The sequence below is a fragment of the Anomaloglossus baeobatrachus genome, chromosome 2, assembly GCF_048569485.1.
Source record: "Anomaloglossus baeobatrachus isolate aAnoBae1 chromosome 2, aAnoBae1.hap1, whole genome shotgun sequence".
Taxonomy (NCBI): Eukaryota; Metazoa; Chordata; class Amphibia; order Anura; family Aromobatidae; genus Anomaloglossus; species Anomaloglossus baeobatrachus.
This window is the reverse complement of record NC_134354.1, coordinates 565561505-565580230: the sequence shown is the minus strand read 5'-3', so window position 1 is coordinate 565580230 and position 18726 is coordinate 565561505. Positions and strand designations below refer to the sequence as shown.

Below are 18726 nucleotides of genomic sequence, written 5' to 3'. Positions count from 1 at the left end.
CGGGTAATGTCCATTTCATAATAGTATATGCCACCGGGTAATGTCCACTTCATAATAGTATGTGCCACCGGGTAATGTCCACTTCATAATAGTATATGCCACCGGGTAATGTCCACTTCATAATAGGATATGCCACCGGGTAATGTTTACTTCATAATAGTATGTGCCACCGGGTAATGTCCACTTCATAATAGGATATGCCACCGGGTAATGTTTACTTCATAATAGTATATGCCACCGGGTAATGTCCACTTCATAATAGGATATGCCACCGGGTAATGTCCACTTCATAATAGTATGTGCCATCCAGTAATGTCCACTTCATAATAGTATGTGCCACCTCTCACCGTATATATATTAGGTCCTACTTGTGCACGGTAGAAACAGCAGGGACCGATTCCTAAAACACAGGGTTAAATTCCTCCTGAAGGGTGCACTGGCGGTAGATGTGCCAAATTCATTGAGGCATGTAATTCCTAATGACGTTGGCGTATCAGTGGCTGTGCGCCCAACATAAAAGATGTACTACAGTCATGATGTGGAGAACATTGCTCTCATAATTTACTCCACCTTTTGTGGCATAAATCATGATGAATGTGTCAGCGTCACATACCTGGGCCCCATTCCCATTAAGCTCTGTCCACTTTTTAAAGAAAGTCGCAAAACCTTTTTTGGGCAACTCCACAAACTGATGAATCGGGGCCTCAGTCTGTTTGCCTTCAAAATCCCTTTACTGACAGGACAGGAAATTTTGAAACCCATCCACGCAATCTTCATATTGCTAAACCCAGACCAATGATGACAACAATACATGAGAAATGTGTTTTTGTCCTTCTGCAGGCTCTGTTCACCTCTGCATCGTGTACAAGTGAGGCAGAGACCACAGTGAGGGCTAGATCCACTGCACAACAGTGATCAATGACAAGCTTCACTGCCTTATTATGGGATGTGCCAGGTTCCTTTATGTTTAATCTATTATTATTAAACTTTCATCGAATTACAAGATATTGCAAAACAGTATTAACATTATGTATAGTCCTCTTAAGTGAACCACTAGGACACCGCCATCCACATATGTTGAGAAAACAGTTGTAACAATAGATGATCTAATACAATAAAGATCTCTCCATATATCCGATTCATTCTCAAATAGGTCCCAATGTCCATGTAGTTGTGTCCTAAAGCACAGGAACCAAAAATAAGACTAAAGCATGTAACTTGGAAACAGGGAACTATCAAGAAATGATATAAGGAATAAAAAGAACAGAACAGAGACGGCCATACAAAGAAGTAAAGAGAAAGAGGGTGAAAAAAGGAGAGAAGAAAAGATAGGCAGGGACTGGAGGAATGTGGGCTAGATGCCAGGTTCCTGTATGATGTAAAGCAGAGGCATACAGGGTAAATCCCCCGAAGGTGCAGTCTACCGTTTCCTCTCCATCCGAGAAAATGGCCTGACTACGCTAATCAGTAGTATAGGTAAACCCCAGCACTCAAAGGAAAAAGGAGAATTTTTTGATGCAAATAAATTTTATTTTTGATTAACTGCAAAAGGTGATCCCTGAACAATGCAACACCAACGTTACGGCTTGTGCCTTTCTCAAGGTTGTTGCTTAATGTGGAAGTACAAGGGAACGCGGATCACAATGGACAACCGTAGTTGAGATAAAGCAGGTGCTTCACACTTTGCAGTACAAGCAATCAAGGTATTGGGGAGTAGATTATTCAGAAGGATGGTGGAGAAAAGGGGAACGCCTGTAGGATATGCCCAGGGAGATTTGCAGCAGCGGTGGATGGTCCAATACCTTGATTGCTTTGTTTGCAAAGTGTGAAGCACTTGCTTTATCTGAACTACGGTTGTCCATTGTGATCCGCGTTCCCTTGTACTTCCACATTAAGCAACAACCTTGAGAAAGGCGCAAGCCGTAACGTTGGTGTTGCATTGTTCAGGGATCACTTTTTGCAGTTCATCAAAAATAAAATTTATTTGCATCAAAAAATTCTCCTTTTTCTTCCAGTTCTGAGGTTTACCTATACTACTAGCACCCCTATTTTCCCCTTCAGCACCACCATCTAGCAGTGAGCCAGATGTCATCTATATATCATGACTACGCTAATCAGACTCATCAGTTTGATCAGAGTGGGATCAGTTTTTTCAGAGGAGAGAAAAAAAGTTTCTCCACCTTCTCCATTATGTTAGTCCGTAGAAACTAACTGCACTCGGATCAAAATCGGACATGTCAACATTTTTTTTTTTTTAATGCTTGAACCACTCAGTCTGAGGAAATAATAGGACATATGCACAACCCCATAGAATATCACAGAATGAGAAAATCGGTGGGTGCACAAGCCCTTATCATTAAAATTAGGGATTTATTCATAAGGAAGCATGAAAACAGAAGTTGTTAAATATATAAGCGGTTGTCATGTTTCACTTGGTTACACACAGACTTGGGGCTTTCCCAGCATAGAGTTATCAGAACGGCAAAGGTTGGAGATGGAGACGGACGGAGGATCCAGCATGTTACATTCCCTTACTATAATACTGTAGTCCCATTAGTTGGTAGGACCTGCCTCGCAGTGTAAAAAGACGGCAGCTAGTAGGGCCTGAAAGTCAAGTGTTTTTAGTCATGGTTTAATACTGGATTTTTAAGGGACCCTCACTCCTAGATTTTTCCAGCTTTTCTACTTTTATGCATTTCACCCTACACATAACAAAATATGAAAATATGCATACAGATTTCAAAATTTCCTCCACAGGTCAATTTACACTCGGTACAATTCTGCAACATATGGATGAGACTTTTGAAATCTCATCTATTTAAAGGGAATCTGTCAGCAGGTTTTTGGTATGTAAGCTGAAACCAGCATGCTGCAAGAGTTAACACAGAAAATTCAGGGATTCCAGGGAATTCTTGTCAAGGTCCCATCTATTGTTTATTTGCTGTTTGTTTAAGTAGCAGGATACTTATCATTGCTCTGACTACAAAATCACACCAAGTGCAGTCAGCAGTCCTCTGACACCTGTGGGTGGGGCAGCTCTCTCAGCTCTGCTACATGACTAAGGCCCTGTGCGCACACTGCATTTTTATCCGCGTTTTTGCTGCAGAAATTTCTTGAGAAAATGGTTATAACCTTTCTGCAGAGATTCCCCAGCAATACCTATGGAAAAAAAAATAGCTGTGCGCACACTGCGTTTTTTTCTCAAGAACATTCTTTCTGCAGAATTTTTTGAGAAAAAGAACATGTCACTTCATTTCTGCAGCTACCTGCGTTTTTTTGCCATAGATGATGGTAAAAAACACGCAGGGACCAACCTGCGGAAAAAACGTGGTAAAAACGCATGCGTTTTTCAGTGGGTTACTGGTGCGTTTTTTGAACGCAAGTGTGCTAATCTTTCAGACTCTAAAGAAATATCTTGAGAAAAATCCTTTTTCTAGAGCGCACAGGGCCTTAAGGGCACTTTACACGCTGCGATATCAATATCGCTAGCGAGCGTAATCGCCCTGTCGGTTGTGCGTCATGGGCAAATCGCTGCCCGTGTCGCACAACCTCGCTTACACCCGTCACATAGACTTACTTTCCCTGCGACGTCGCTGTGGCCAGCGAACCGCCTCCTTTCTAAGGGGGCGGTTCGTGCGGCGTCACAGCGACGTCACACGGCAGCCGTCCAATAGAAGCGGAGGGGCGGAGATGAGCGGGCGGAATATCCTGCTCACCTCCTTCCTTCCTCATTGCCAGTGGACACAGGTAAGGAGATGTTCGTCGTTCCTGCGGTGTCACACAGCAATTTGTGATGCCGCAGGAACGACGAACAACCAGCGGCATGTAGCACCAACGATATTATGTAAAGGAGTGATGGGTCAACGATCAACGCTCCTAGCTGTCACACGCTGCGATGTCGCTAACGACGCCGGATGTGCGTCACGAACACCGTGACCCCGACGATATATCGTTAGCGATGTCGCAGCGTGTAAAGCACCCTTTAATCTAAAAATTCTGATTGTGTCAGAACAGCTGCAGCCAGTATTCTAAGTAATACATCATTGGATTCAGGATCTCTTTGCCTTGTTACATTTTTTTTTTATTTACATTTTACATGCTAAGGTTATGTACACACACTGTTTTTGATGCTTTATGCGTTTTTTAGCTCTTTAAACCATTGACTTCATTATGAAAAATATGGCAAAAACGCACCCTGTTTTTAGTGTGTTTTTCTGACAGAAGATGCAGATTTGGTGCAGCAAATTTCTGCATCACCCAGCGCGCGCACTTAGCCTAAAACTTCTCACCATATGAACAACCGCTTGAATAACAGTATCACACCCTGTACTTTCTTCAGTCAGCCTTGCTTTTTATGGCTCAGATCCATGTAAAGCAAAGATGGTGTTCTTAGAGTTAAAGGGAACCTGTCAGATGTTTTTTTTTTGTCCCCAAACAGCCATTACAACCATTTTATTCAGCACCTGTACTTTCCAAAGGTATGCTTATGAGACACAGCAGGATTTTGCTACCTCATTTGAGAGCAGCATAATGTAGAGACAGAGACTCTGATTCCAGCAATGTGTCACTTACTGAGCTGTTTGCTGTCATTTTGATAACATCACTATTTTCTCTGCTGCAGATCTAGATCTATTTGAATGTAGAGCAGGGTTATAACGAGCTCATGCAGCGACTGGACTGGACATGCCAAGTAGTCCTTTAATGGTATTATCCTGCTAATTAAACAGTGGTTTTATAAAAGCTACACTAAGCACCTCACTAAAGCTGGGTTCACACACAGCGACAGCGACATCGACGTCGCTGTTACGTCACCATTTTCTGTGATGCAACAGCGACCTTGTAAGTTGCTGTTATGATCGCTGCTTAGCTGTCAAACACAGCAGAAACAGCAGCGATCATAACGACACGCGTCGCTGTGCTACATGTGCAGGGAGCCGCGCACATTGCTTAGCGCTGGCTCCCTGCACTCCTAGCTACAGTACACATTGGGTTAATTACCCGATGTGTACTGCAGCTACATGTGCAGGGAGCCGGCACTGACAGCGAGAGCGGCGGACGCTGGTAACGAAGGTAAATATCGGGTTACCAGGGAAAGGGCTTCCCTTGGTTACCCGATCTTTACCCTGGTTACAGCTTACCGCAGCTGCCAGGCGCCGGCTCCTGCTCCTTGCTCGCTTCATTTCGTCGCTCTCTCGCTGTCACACACAGCGATGTGTGCGTCACAGCGGGAGAGCGACGACCAAAAAATGAAGCTGGACATTCAGCAACGACCGGCGACCTCACAGCAGGGTCCAGGTCGTTGCTGGATGTCACACACAGCAACATCACTGCTACATCACAGAAAATGGTGACGTAGCAGCGACGTTGTTGTCGTCGTCGCTGTGTGTGACACCACCCTAAGTGACACACCGCTGGAATCAGGGTCTCTATCTCACATTATGCTGCTCTCAGATTAGATGGAACAACCTAGTGACAGATTACCTTTTTAAGCTGTTTTTTTTTTTTTTTTTTGTAAGTGAAACTAGGTATCTGTATGTGCTACTGAACCCACCTTTAGAAAATATAGGAGCTAAATGCTGTGTTTGTGTTAGGTGTTTGAGTGTAAAAAAGCATCTTTTTATAGTTGACATCAATTAGTTTCTAATTCATGATCATCTTGTTTATACAAAGTCTGCTAATTATAGAGTGCTAATAATTGAGCACTAACTACGTCTGAATGATTTCCGATGTGTCTTTTCTTACCTTTGCTGTCTCAATCCATCTGGAGATGTGTGACACAAGATTACCAGTGTAAAAAGAAAAGTGGTTTCACGAACTCTGTAGCCATATATTTATGCTGTATACAGCATACCTGGCCCTATTCCTTAGTCACATATATGTGTATGCAATCAGGTCATATGTGGTCACATAATGTTGTTCAATTTTGAGGCCACTTTCTGCGTCGTTCCTGGACTTGTGTACATGGCTATCCGTTTTGTATATTACACTCTACCATGGTCATGTAAGAACAATGACTAATAAAAAATACTTTTTTCATGATTCTGTACACGATTGCTGGTCAAATCCCAGCTACCAGGTAGTCACTGTGCATAGAAATGTTCTGCTGGTGCCATTAACTGACTTAAGGGTGCTTTACACGCTGCGACATCGCTAGCGATCTCGTTAGCGATGTAACACGCCAGATCGCACATACGATTTGCCGAGATCACACATGTGACCGGCGCTACAAAAATGACCTATGTGCGATCTCGGCAAATCTTATCTGCGATCTGGCGTGTCACATCGCTAACGAGATCGCTAGCGATGTCGCAGCGTGTAAAGCACCCTTTAGTCTTCTGGCTGCAGAGCAATTCTGAGGCCCCATGAGGTAGAATTAACATTGAAGGGTTAAACATGCAGAAAGTTAGATCTTTCTTCACTGAAGTGGTGGTTCCTACTCAGCATTAGTGTCCACATTGATGTAAAGCTCATAAGAAGGCTTTTCTCAAATACCTTGTGTAGTAAATTCTGCCTCTGAGTGGCGCTATTGCAGTCCACTCATCCCCATCAAGTGACACCCTCCCCCCCCCCCCCCCCGGACTCCGTGACCTCTGAGATCCGGTGATGTCACGTCAACTTCCAGATGACCTGACATTACCAAGGCTGACCTCAGTCTCACTGAGTGACTGAGCTGTAGGCAGCATTTCACCACCCATCACAGCCCATCATCTCGCGTGTGTTCTCCTTCACTGCTGAGTGCCGCAAGCAGGAGCGATGTTGGGCTGTGACGGGTGGTGAAACTCTGCCCACAGCCCAGACACTCAGGGAGACTGGGTCTTGCCTCGGTGATGTCAGGTCAACTGGAAGTTGACGTGATATCACCGGATCCCAGAGGTTACAGAGCCCGGGGCTCACTTGATGGGGATGAGCGGATCACAGTAGCGCTGAGTAGTGATCCACCCCCTTACGTCTGACGTTCTGTATGCCTCTTGTAATGAAGGGACGACAGGATTAAAATGTGCCAGATCATTAGTCATGTGCCTATTATTGAATCTGGTATATTTTTTTAGCTGCCATGTGCACTTTCTGAAATGTCATAAATTATGAAGGATTTGACCGGTATGCTTGTCCACCCACGCTCCACCGACTTTTTAAAAAATTTATGTAAAAACATTAAAGTTTCAAAATTTTTCACTTCTTTGCATTGCTCAAAAATTATATGACTTTTCTAGTGGGTCTATGTCCGAATCCTGACAAATCCGCTTGGTGAATCGGGACCATAACGTCTATGTATCACCAGCTTGTCTTCTGGCCATGGCTTCAGAAATGACAAGATGGACAGATGCTTCTACATATTGTAGGGCAGTGTTTCCAGAAACTACTTCCAACATAATCATGTAGTCTGAGGCTACGATTCCATTGTGTGAAAATAGGGACTTTTCCGTTGTGTATTCGCTAGCAAAAAATCCGCTATAGTTTACAATGTCAGTAAAGTACACGGTATTGTAATAAATGTATCCCAGTGTAAATTGACTGGAGGTGCAGAGGTAGGTGCTTCCCCCGCACATTTGTCACAATGATAATCATAGCAGTATATACAATGGCGGGAGACTCCCAGCAAACCTGTTCCATGGGAACGTAGCCTGCACATCACAGCCACGTTACTTTCACCCCCATAAACACAATATCTAGTGATTGTACTCATGATAGAATATGTAGTTTATTTGTCAACTTCTCACATATTGATTTTTCACATTTACATGTTTTACCTTTTACCATAGAAAATAGATTGAGGTTAGAGAATAAATTATTCATCAAAGAGACCAGTGACCATTGAAACAAGGAGAAGTGATTGGTTCTCAGTGATTTCTGTATCTCACGTGTTCTTTATTTTTTTCATTATTTTGCAGATAAAGCTCCCTTGTCTAAAGGCCTTCTACTTCTCCCCAGTGCACTGTCCCTTCTGCTGGCATTCCTGTTTCAACAGCAGCAGTCATATTTTGTCTATAACTTGCAAGCAATAAAAGAAAGTTTCCATGTAAGTAAGGACAAAATTAAAAGTTTTAGAGGCGTTTGCAAATAAAAAATTGGACAAGCAAGTTGTAACATGGGGACAACTTGCTTGTCCAATTTTTTATTTACAATCTAAATTCACTTGGAGTGTGGGAGGAACCGCAGTAACAGTATGTTATGTGTCCTCCCACACTCCAAGTGAATTTAGATTGTGAGCCCCAATGGCAAGCATAATAAAGAAATCAAATAGGACTGATCACATTGCACCCAGCCTTATCTAACGCAACAAGCTCGGCCTGTAATCAGTACTTTCCCTTCCCCCTTGTTATTCTTTTCAAGTCACTTCTTTGAAGCAAAATTGTGGGAAGGTTTTTCAGGTTAGAAATGTACTTTTTTAGTTGATAATTGTGTAATTGCAAATCAAACCAGTAACCGGCATACAAATCGCCTTTACAATCCAAAAATGAAAACCTGTTGAACGGCATAATGTATGCGGGGCAGATTATACTGTATGCTTACACTATTTTACAGAAGAACCACAAAAAAGTATTTCTAATCCTTTATAAATATATATGTCATGTAAAATGCATGTAGTTATAATCTACCCGTTGCCATGTTCTCCGATTACAAGTGATGTTCCGATCCTCTTCTGAAACGTGATGGCAATTGTCTTTAGTCGACTCACATAGTGTGTTCTGTGGGGATTGGTAATTGCTTTCTCAGTCTAAGCCTTGTATTGATCTCATTGACTTAGGCGGGCTTTGCACACTACGACATCGCAGGTGCGATGTCGGTGGGGGTCAAATCGAAAGTAACGCACTTACGGCGTCGCAGTCAATATCGTAGTGTGCAAATACGATGTAGTTCTTCGTTCCTGCGGCAGCACACATCGGTGTGTATGAAGCCGCAGGAGCGAGGAACATCTCCTACCTGCGTCCCGGCTGCAATACGGAAGGACGGAGGTGGGCGGGATGTTTACATCCTGCTCATCTCCGCCCCTCCGCTGCTATTGGCCGCCTGCCGTGTGACGTCACCGTGACACCGCACGACCCGCCCCCTTAGGAAGGAGGCAGTTTGCCGGCCAGAGCGACGTCCCAGGGCAGGTGAGTGCATGTGAAGCTGGCGTAGCGATAATGTTCGCTACGCCAGCAATCACAAGATATCGCTGCTGCGACGGGGGCGGGGACTATCGCGCTCGACATCGCAGCATTGGCTTGCGATGTCGCAGCGTGCAAAGTACCCCTTACAGCCCAAGCTGTCATTGTATAATGTATATGGGAGTCTTGACAGATGATTGCCAGGTTAGTTAAGGATCCATAGTTACATAGTTACTAAGGTTGAAAAAAGACCTAGGTCCATCTAGTTCAACCTTCCTCCACCAGTTCTCCATTTGGTCACTTAGTCATTTATAACCAACAATGTTTAGTGTACTGAGGAAATCATCCAGCCCTTTTTTGAAAGCTGTTATAGTATCTGCCATTACTACCTCTTGTGGTAGGGTATTCCACAGTCTGACTGCTCTAACTGTAAAGAACCCTTTCCTATTTAGCTGCCGGAATCTCTTTTCTTCCACTCGCAGTGAGTGCCCCCTGGTCCTTAGTATTGTTTTCGGAAGAAATAAGTCATGTGCCAGTCCTTTATATTGACCACACATATATTTATACATATAAATGAGATCTCTTCTGAGACGTCTTTTTTCTAAGCTAAACATATCTAACTTTTTCAATCTGCCATCATATGGGAGGCCTTCCATTCCTTGTAATAGTCTAGTTGCCCGCCTTTGAACTGACTCTAACTTCTGAATGTCCTTTTTAAAATGTGGAGTCCAAAACTGGACCCCATATTCCAGATGTGGCCTTACAAGTGATTTATAGAGAGGTAACAATACGTTGGGATCCCGGGATCTAATCTCTCTTTTTATACACCCTAGAATCTTGTTTGCTTTTGCAGCTGCTGCCTGACATTGAGTGCTGCTGCTCAGCTTATTTGTAATGACAATACCCAAGTCCTTCTCCTGTTCTGTAGTCCCGAGTTTACTTCCATTTAATGTATACGCAGTTATAGGATTACTCCGTCCTAGGTGCATTACTTTACATTTATCAACATTAAATCTCATTTGCCAAGTATCTGCCCATTCTGACATCTTATCTAGATCTTTTTGTAATATTATACTATCAAGGTCAGTTTTTAATATCCTACATAGTTTGGTGTCATCAGCAAAGACTGACACTTTACTATCAATCCCATCCACAAGGTCATTAATAAAGAGATTAAAAAGAATTGGTCCTAGCACAGATCCCTGCGGCACCCCACTGCTGACTATGGCCCATTTAGAGAATGTTCCATTTATGACTACTCTTTGTTTTCTATCTTTTAGCCAATTCCTTACCCAGTTGCATATAGTTTCCCCCAGTCCTTGCTTCTGGAGCTTTAGTATAAGGCTATTATGTGGTACAGTATCAAATGCCTTTGCAAAGTCCAAATAAATCACATCAGCTGCATTACCAATATCCAGGTTTGCACTTACCCCCTCATAGAACCCCAACAGGTTGGTTAGACACGACTTATCTTTCATGAATCCATGCTGTCTGTCAGTTATTATATTATTTTCTGCAACATATTTTTGCATGTCATCCCTTAAAATGCCCTCAAAAGCTTTGCATACTACTGATGTCAGGCTTACTGGACGGTAGTTGCCTGGATCTTCCCTCTTACCTTTCTTAAATATCGGTACCACATCAGCAATCCTCCAATCCTGAGGCACCAACCCTGTTACAAGCGAGCCTAAAAAGATGAGATACAGCGGTCTGTCAATTACGGAGCTCAATTCCCTCAATATTCGTGGATGAATGCCATCTGGCCCTGGGGATTTGTCAATGTTTAATGTACTCAGACGTAGGCGTACTTCTTCTTGTGTTAAATTAATTATATCGGGTGGTGAACTTTGATTTTTCACTTGTTGAATGATCCCTGGTACAGTCAGTTCCTTGGTGAACACAGATGAGAAATGCCTATTTAATATCTCAGTCTTTTGTTTGTCATCTATAACTAACTTGTTATGATATTTTAAGGGGCCAATACTATCCTTTGTTTTCCTTTTGGCATTAATGTATTTATAAAAGATTTTGGGATTTATTTTAATGTCATTGGCGATTTTTGTTTCAGTAGCTAGTTTTGCTTGTTTGATTTCTTTATTTGCATTGCCTATTGATATCTTTATACTCCTGAAATGCTATTTCTGTATTCTGAGCCTTCAAGATTTTAAACGCCCTTTGTTTTTGTTTTATTATACTTTGTACAGTCTTATTTATCCATAGTGTTTTTTTTTTATTCCAGGACGTTTTATTACCAGAGGGTATAAGTTTTTTACAGGACTCTAGCAATATATCCTTAAACTTTCCCCATTTATGTTCAGTATCCCCAGTTACCATGACTTTGTCCCAATCTACACATTTAAGCTCTTCCCTTAATTTGTTGAAATGAGCTTTCCTAAAATTCCAGGTTTTAGCATTTCCCCTTTGAAATGTTCTATTGAATATTACGTTGAAGCTTACCATATTATGATCGTTGGTGCCCAAGTGCTCCCGGACCTGTAGATCTGAAATTGTATCCGGTCTATTTGACAGGACCAAATCTAGCAAATTATCCCCCCTCGTCGGTTCATCTACCATCTGAGAGAGGAAATGGTCTTGAATGGTAGATAAGAATTTACAGCTTTTAGCACAACCAGAAAATTCTATGTCCCACTGTATGTCTGGATAGTTTAAATCCCCCATAATAAGAACCCGATTATTATTATTAGCTGCCTTTTCAATTTGTTCCAGCATTTCACCCTCTATTTGTTCAGGTATGTTAGGAGGCTTATAGCAAACTCCAATTAGCATTTTTCCATTATTCTCCTCCCCATGTACATTTACCCATACTGACTCTACATTGTTGCTGTTCCCCCCAATGTCATCATTCAACACAGGTTTTAGGTTAGATTTGATAAATATACACACCCCACCACCTTTTTTGTCTTTCCTGTCCCTCCTAAATGTACTATAACCCTGTATATTTGTCACCCAGTCATGGCTTTCATCCAGCCAGGTTTCCGTAATGCCCACCACATCATAATCCATGGTTGACATAAGAGTCTCCAATTCATTCATTTTGTTTGCAAGACTTCTTGCATTTGCCAGTAGACATTTAATCCTATTAACACCTTTATTACTCCTAGCCTCCCTACGTTCCTTGCATGTCCCATCCCCCCCTAATCCTTCATTGACCCCTACCATCTCACTGTCTCTATCTGCTCTATCTATCCCCTTTTTTGCTCCACTACCCTCCCTCCCCCCAGATCCTAGTTTAAAAGCTCCTCCATCCGTCTGACCATTTTCTCCCCCAGCACAGCTGCACCTTCCCCATTGAGGTGCAGCCCGTCCCTACCGTAGAGCCTGTAGCCGACTGAGAAGTCAGCCCAGTTCTCCATGAACCCGAACCCTTCCTTCCTGCACCAATTTCTAAGCCACGTGTTTATCTCCCTAAGCTCCCGCTGTCTTTCTAGTGACGCTCGTGGCACCGGTAGTATTTCTGAAAACCCCACCTTGGAGGTCCTGGACTTCAGCTTCTCTCCTAGTTCCCTGTAATCATTTTTAAGGACCTTACACCTGCCTCTAACTTTGTCATTAGTACCAATGTGCACCATGACCGCTGGGTTTTCCCCAGCCCCACCCAGCATCTGTCTATCCGATCCACAATATGCCGAACCCGAGCACCCGGCAGACAACACACTGTTCGGCATTCACGGTCTCGGCGACAGATGACCCTGTCTGTCCGCCTAATTATAGAGTCCCCTACCACTAACATCTGTCTGGGCTTTGCTGCACTCCTATTTCCCTCCTTCCTACAGCAGTTGTTTTCCTGGTTGCTAGGAGCAACGTCCTGCTGTAGTGACCCTAGTCCTGGCCCTTCATTCCTAATATCAGCCAAACAGGCATATTTACTAGGTTGTGCAAGGTCAGGACTAGGCTCCCTGACACTTTTTCCCCTACCTCTTCTTCTAACTGTTACCCAACTACCTACCTCTGGGTCCTGATCTTCTCCACCTCCACCCTCCTCCATATCACTGGCCCCAGCCAGAGAAAGCTCAGTGAGCTCTAAACTCCTCTCCAGGTTTGCAATGCCCCTGAGTGTTGCAAGCTGCGTATTTAGATCAGTTACCTTGGCTTCCAAACACGCAACATGCTTGCATCGAGTTCAGACATATTCACCCTCAAACGGCTGCTCAAGGCATGCATACATCTGACAAGATACACACCTGGTAGCATTGTCCATGGAGCACCTATCAAATGGGGATAAACAGTAAAGTAGAAAAACAAATAGAAAAAAATAAAAAAAACCCAATGGGAAACGTATAAGGATAAATTCAAACTATGTTCTTGTGTCGAACTATGTAATTGTGTTGAAACTATGCCACACTTATCTTTAAACCCTGCACACTTTGCTGCAGAACCTCGCACGCTCCTGCTGCAGAACCTCGCACGATCCATCATGTCTTTTTTTTTTTTGTTTGTCTGACAGTGGCTCTTTCCTAGGGAACACAGGAGGTTTTGGCAGAGGAAGCACCACTGTGTATTGGAGGGGCAACCGAGATAGCTGCTGGTTAAACAATCAGCCAACAGCTATAAAAGAAGGTTTGTGGGGCGTTAGACTAGACCGTCCTAAAATAGGCAGTTTTATTAAAATCGTTCATGCTGTTTGCTAATGCTGTCAAATTTTAAGACATTCTAGTCCAACTTTACACCACTTATTGAAGGCTTACTTTATGCCAGACTATTGTGCTAGACATTTGGCGCACAATGTCCCTCATTGGACCATACCACTCTTAGCCCTTTTGAATAAAACGACACCCCCTTATCTGAAACTTTTAAAACACAAAATAAAGTTAAACAAACAAACCACATGTATATTTATTATATTATAGTATGAAATACTTAAAGACATGAAAGATTTTTTGTTTTTTTTGCACAAATGAGGCCAGAATTCCCCCAATGACGCTTAACATAAGGCTGATGCCATGGGATCGTAGCTGCCTCATGGTTCAGTTCTGTGTTGGTAACTCAGCGTTATTTTGATAGTAGCAACCTTTTCTGTGTAAAGATTTTATAAGTAATGATATTTTACTCTTTTGAAATATTTAAGTGATTTACTGACCTATTTCCTCACCAACTTGGGATAATTTTATCCCTTACCTAGTGATCTCATGTACAGATATACATGTTCCTAAAATAATCACCTAGAGAACACCACTATACACAACAAATGTCAATTATTCGTTCAATTTTCAGGTCTGGAAGCTGATCTCTGGGAGGATAGTGTGTCTAGATCTGAAGGACACCTTCTGTAGCAGCTTACTGATCTACAATTTTAGGACGTTAGAGAGAAGATTTGGCAGTCAAAAATTTACAGTAAGTCATTTACTTGTCTTCTAATCTTTATAGAATAAAACCCTCCAGTTTTGTTGTGATTTTATTACAGTGCTGGAGTTTTGCTGCTAATATAATTTTTTGACCCTAGTCTAATACTTACCAGCGACCATCTTCATCTGTTATTGGTGCTGCTCCTGTTGGCCTCCAGCAATATCTGACCTGCCGGATTGCTCCAGTGTTTGCTGGGGGAGCTAAGGATCACCACTCATTGTAAAGGGGACTTTATACGCTACCATATCGTTAATGTTTTATCGTTGGGGTCACGTAGTTAGTGACGCACATCCGGCGTCATTAACGGTATCGCAGCGTGTAACACTTGCCAGCGACCTTAGACGTCTTCCAAATTGGTGAAAATCGTTCACCATGGAGAGGTTGTCCTAAAACCAAAAATTGTTAATGTTTTTTTATAGATGTTGTTCCTCGTTCCTGCGGCAGCACACATCGCAGTGTGTGACACCACAGGAGCGAGGAACCTCACTTTACCTGCGTCCCGCCCGCAATGAGAAAGGAAGGAGGTGGGCAGGATGTTCGTCCCGCTCATCTCCGCCCCTCCGCTTTGATTGGCCGGCCGCTTAGTGACGTCGCGGTGACGTCGCCGTGACGCCGAACGCACCTCCCCCTTGAGGGAGGGATTGTTCGGCAGTCACAGCGCCGACGCCGACCAGGTAAGTGCATGTGACGCTGCCGTAGCGATAATGTTCGCTGCGGCAGCGATTACACGATATCGCATGCACGACGGGGGCGGGTGCTTTTGCGTACGATATCGCTAGCAATTGCTAGAAATATAGTAGCGTGTAAAGCCCGCATAAGTCTATGAGAGCAATGACGAGACTCTCATATACTTGCATTGAGAGTTGTGATTGTTACCTTTGACTTCCAGACAGTTAGAAGTTGCAGTCATAAGATGGAGTGGTGCTTTAATCAACTAATTACTATTTAGTCTAGTAGTTTACAGTTCATGCCCTAGAGCACCAAATAGTTTTCCTGCTATGAACTAAACTCCGTTTCGTCCCTCAGACATTTAGCGGGTGAAGCAGAGCCACCGGGGTGACAGACATAACGCCTTTTGTTTCTGGTTAGTATAAGAACTAAAAGTAGGATATTCTTGCTCACTGTTTGGAAAGGAATGGGTGCACAGGAAACATAAAGCAGTATATAGAGAATAACCTGGCACTCCAAAAGAACAAGGTAAAATGGTTGCAAAGTCAATATCTTTATTTTAGTTATAAGGCCCAAAGTTAATGAACAGAAAGGCAAACCAAAAAGAGCAACGTTTCGGCTTAGTTTCTAGCCTATTTCAAGCTCAATCTAAAGGAGGTTTGCAGCTTTATTTCACATACACAGGAGTATAAAGCCCCATGGGTACAGGCCGCTTATACGGATGAGGGGAAAAACAAGAGAACCTCCAAGAAAGGAAACTTGGTGTGTAGCGTGGGGTGAGCAGAAGCAGCGTCTAATGCCATAACTAAATAAAGATATTGACTTTGCACCCTTGTTCCTTTGGAGTGCCAGGTTATTCTCTATAAGAACTAGTTACTAGCGGGAGCCTGTTTGTCAGTCGAGGAGTGGGTAGGTATCACTTTGTGCAGTGAAATGTCAGCTTTGACACTTTTTTTCCCCCTCTTTGGTGCGATTTTGTTTTTTATTGTAGTAAAATCAATGTTTGTTACTTTTTTTCAGTCATATTTGCTTGGGACATGGATACTTTCAGCACTTTTTGATATCCTGCTTGTTCAAGGTGTAGAAGTTGTGGCTGGTTTAACGCTTTCTACTCTGCCTTCTGGATTGTAAGTCTTTTTTCTTTTTTTTTTCTTCAATTAGAAGTGTTTTTGAGAAAGAAGTGTGAGAACTTTGCGTGGTAAACTGTTAGGCGTAACTTGATTACGTTACATCTAAGTGTGGTTCATTTCTTCTGTGTTAGAGCCGAACCACAAACTTGTAAGCCTTTCAAAGGCGTCCAAAAGCTACATCATGATACTTTCACTTTTACCTATGATGTGAAGGAAAGCAGACAGGCATAGAGTATGTTTGGGAACTTAAGTTAACCATGTGTGTGGGGATGTCACCCTCTGCCTTGACAGTAGAGCTAAGGAGGATCAAGCATGTTGGACTTCAGCATGGCCAATCCTTTGTCCTACTAGAAGTGGTGTCTGGTGTGGATTACTCTCCTCTCCTTTATAAGAACACATGCATGCTTGGCTAAGCCAAAACCTTTATGCAAGCTTGTACGGGACTTAGCTCCCATAAAAGTCATACCGGTAGTGCAGATTTTAGTGGCACTGCACAGACATTGCAGCCATGCTAACATATTGTCATTGCCATATCTAAACATTGGTTCCTGTTTGTCGTACTGTAGCAAGCGGAGGGGCAGAGCCGCTGAGTCCAGCGTGCTCAATCTAGGTATGACAATCATCAGCTCTGTAGCTCCACAGGGACACAGTAGCCATGCTCGCATAGTGTCATTACCGCTCCCACCACTGTCCCCTCTCTGCAGCCTCCGCTCGGTACTGTACTACAGACAGTAACCATCGGTGAGAACTAACAATAACAAAATGTCAGGGCGAAAGTGCCAAAGCAGAGCCACTGATTGAGTTTGAGCAAGTGAGCGCTGTCAATCAAGATGATAATGCTAAGTATGCAAATTGAGGGAGTGTGACCGAGTGCTGAGCCTTGGCCCCTACAAAGGTGCTGCACAGCCCCCTCATTTGCATGCAAAATATATAATTTTTTTCTGGCTACAAAACCACTAAAATGTATACAACATGTGAGCTTTAGGGGTGACGACCTGCTAGATTACAATGTGGGCAAGATACTATTTACAACTAGCACATAGGGACAAAGGTTGGCGTTACCTGTACCAACCAGCTTGATTTCAGCTTTCACTGAAAATCTGATTTGTTAATTCGTTGCCTGGGGTAATTTCCTTTACCGATATATTTTTGTTCACCATATTGAATACCATCAAAATTGTGGCTGTTCGGTTTCTTTGAAGGGAAAATGAGGCCTCCAACCCTATAATGCCCCCTCTTTAATTATTATATACATATGTACAAGACACAGATTTAATCTTTATTATCCTATAACATCAGGCTTTTGTCAAAAATGCCAATAAAGTGCACTTGTAGGGCAAAGATAGTCACCTAGCATCTGTTAGTAAACCATTAAAGGGCATCTGTCAGTAGGATCCGTCTATATGGGCATACAGGTCATAACAAGGAATTATTTCGGTTATCTTTTTATCTGTGATCTGATGTATTCAGGGAAATCCACATTTTTCTTATATGTAAATGACAGACAGTCTGCTCTTCCAATCTATATATCTCACTCTGGTATCGTCTCCTTTTATAATAAGCTCTGGAGGCAGATTCTCAGGGAGATCTCTGTCCTGCCCATACACTGTGTGCAGAATTATTAGGCAAATGAGTATTTTGATCACATGATACTTGTTATACATGTTGTCCTACTCCAAGCTGTATAGGCTTGAGAGCCAACTACCAATTAAGTAAATCAGGTGATGTGCATATCTGTAATGAGGAGGGGTGTGGTGTAATGACATCAACACCCGATATAAGGTGTGCATACTTATTAGGCAACTTCCTTGCCTTTGGCAAAATGGGTCAGAAGAGAAATTTGATGGGCTCGGAAAAGTCCAAAATTGTGAGATGTTTTGCAGAGGGATGCAGCAGTTTTGAAATTGCCAAACTTTTGAAGCGTGATCACCGAACAATCAAGTGTTTCATGGCAAATAGCCAACAGGGTCGCAAGAAGCGTGTTGGGCAGAAAAGGCGAAAAATAACTGCCCATGAATTGAGGAAAACCAAGCGTGAAGCTGCCAAGATGCCATTTGCCACCAGTTTGGCCATATTTCAGAGCTGCAACGTTATTGGAGTATCAAAAAGCACATACTCGGGGACATGGCTAAGGTAAGGAAGGCTGAAAAACGACCAACTTTGAACAAGAAACATGAGATATTTCTTGGCCCAGTCTTGACTTTTTATCTTAAGACTGATTTTTCAAAGGTTTTATGGACTGATGAAATGAGAGTGACTCTTGATGGGCCAGATGGATGGGCAGAGGCTGGATCAGTAAAGGGCAGAGTGCTCCACTCCGACTCAGACGCCAGCAAGGTGGAGGTGGGGTACTGGTATGGGCTGGTATCATCAAAGATGAACTTGTGGGACCTTTTCGGGTTGAGGATGGAGTGAAGCTCAACTCCCAGACCTACTGCCAGTTTCTGGAAGACAACTTCTTCAAGGAGTGGTAC

At 42.9% G+C, this 18726-nt stretch overlaps 1 protein-coding gene across 2 annotated transcripts in view; it reads left to right on the top strand.

Annotated features, from left to right (window-relative positions):
• UBAC2 (UBA domain containing 2) overlaps positions 1-18726 on the top strand; it is a 298565-nt gene that overhangs the window by 37290 nt on the left and 242549 nt on the right. For both annotated transcript variants that reach the window (XM_075336716.1, XM_075336715.1), the window contains exons 3-5: positions 7890-8017; positions 14322-14441; positions 16143-16249. In XM_075336716.1, coding sequence (XP_075192831.1) covers positions 7890-8017; positions 14322-14441; positions 16143-16249 — 355 coding nt within the window. The remainder of the gene's footprint in view (positions 1-7889; positions 8018-14321; positions 14442-16142; positions 16250-18726) is intronic.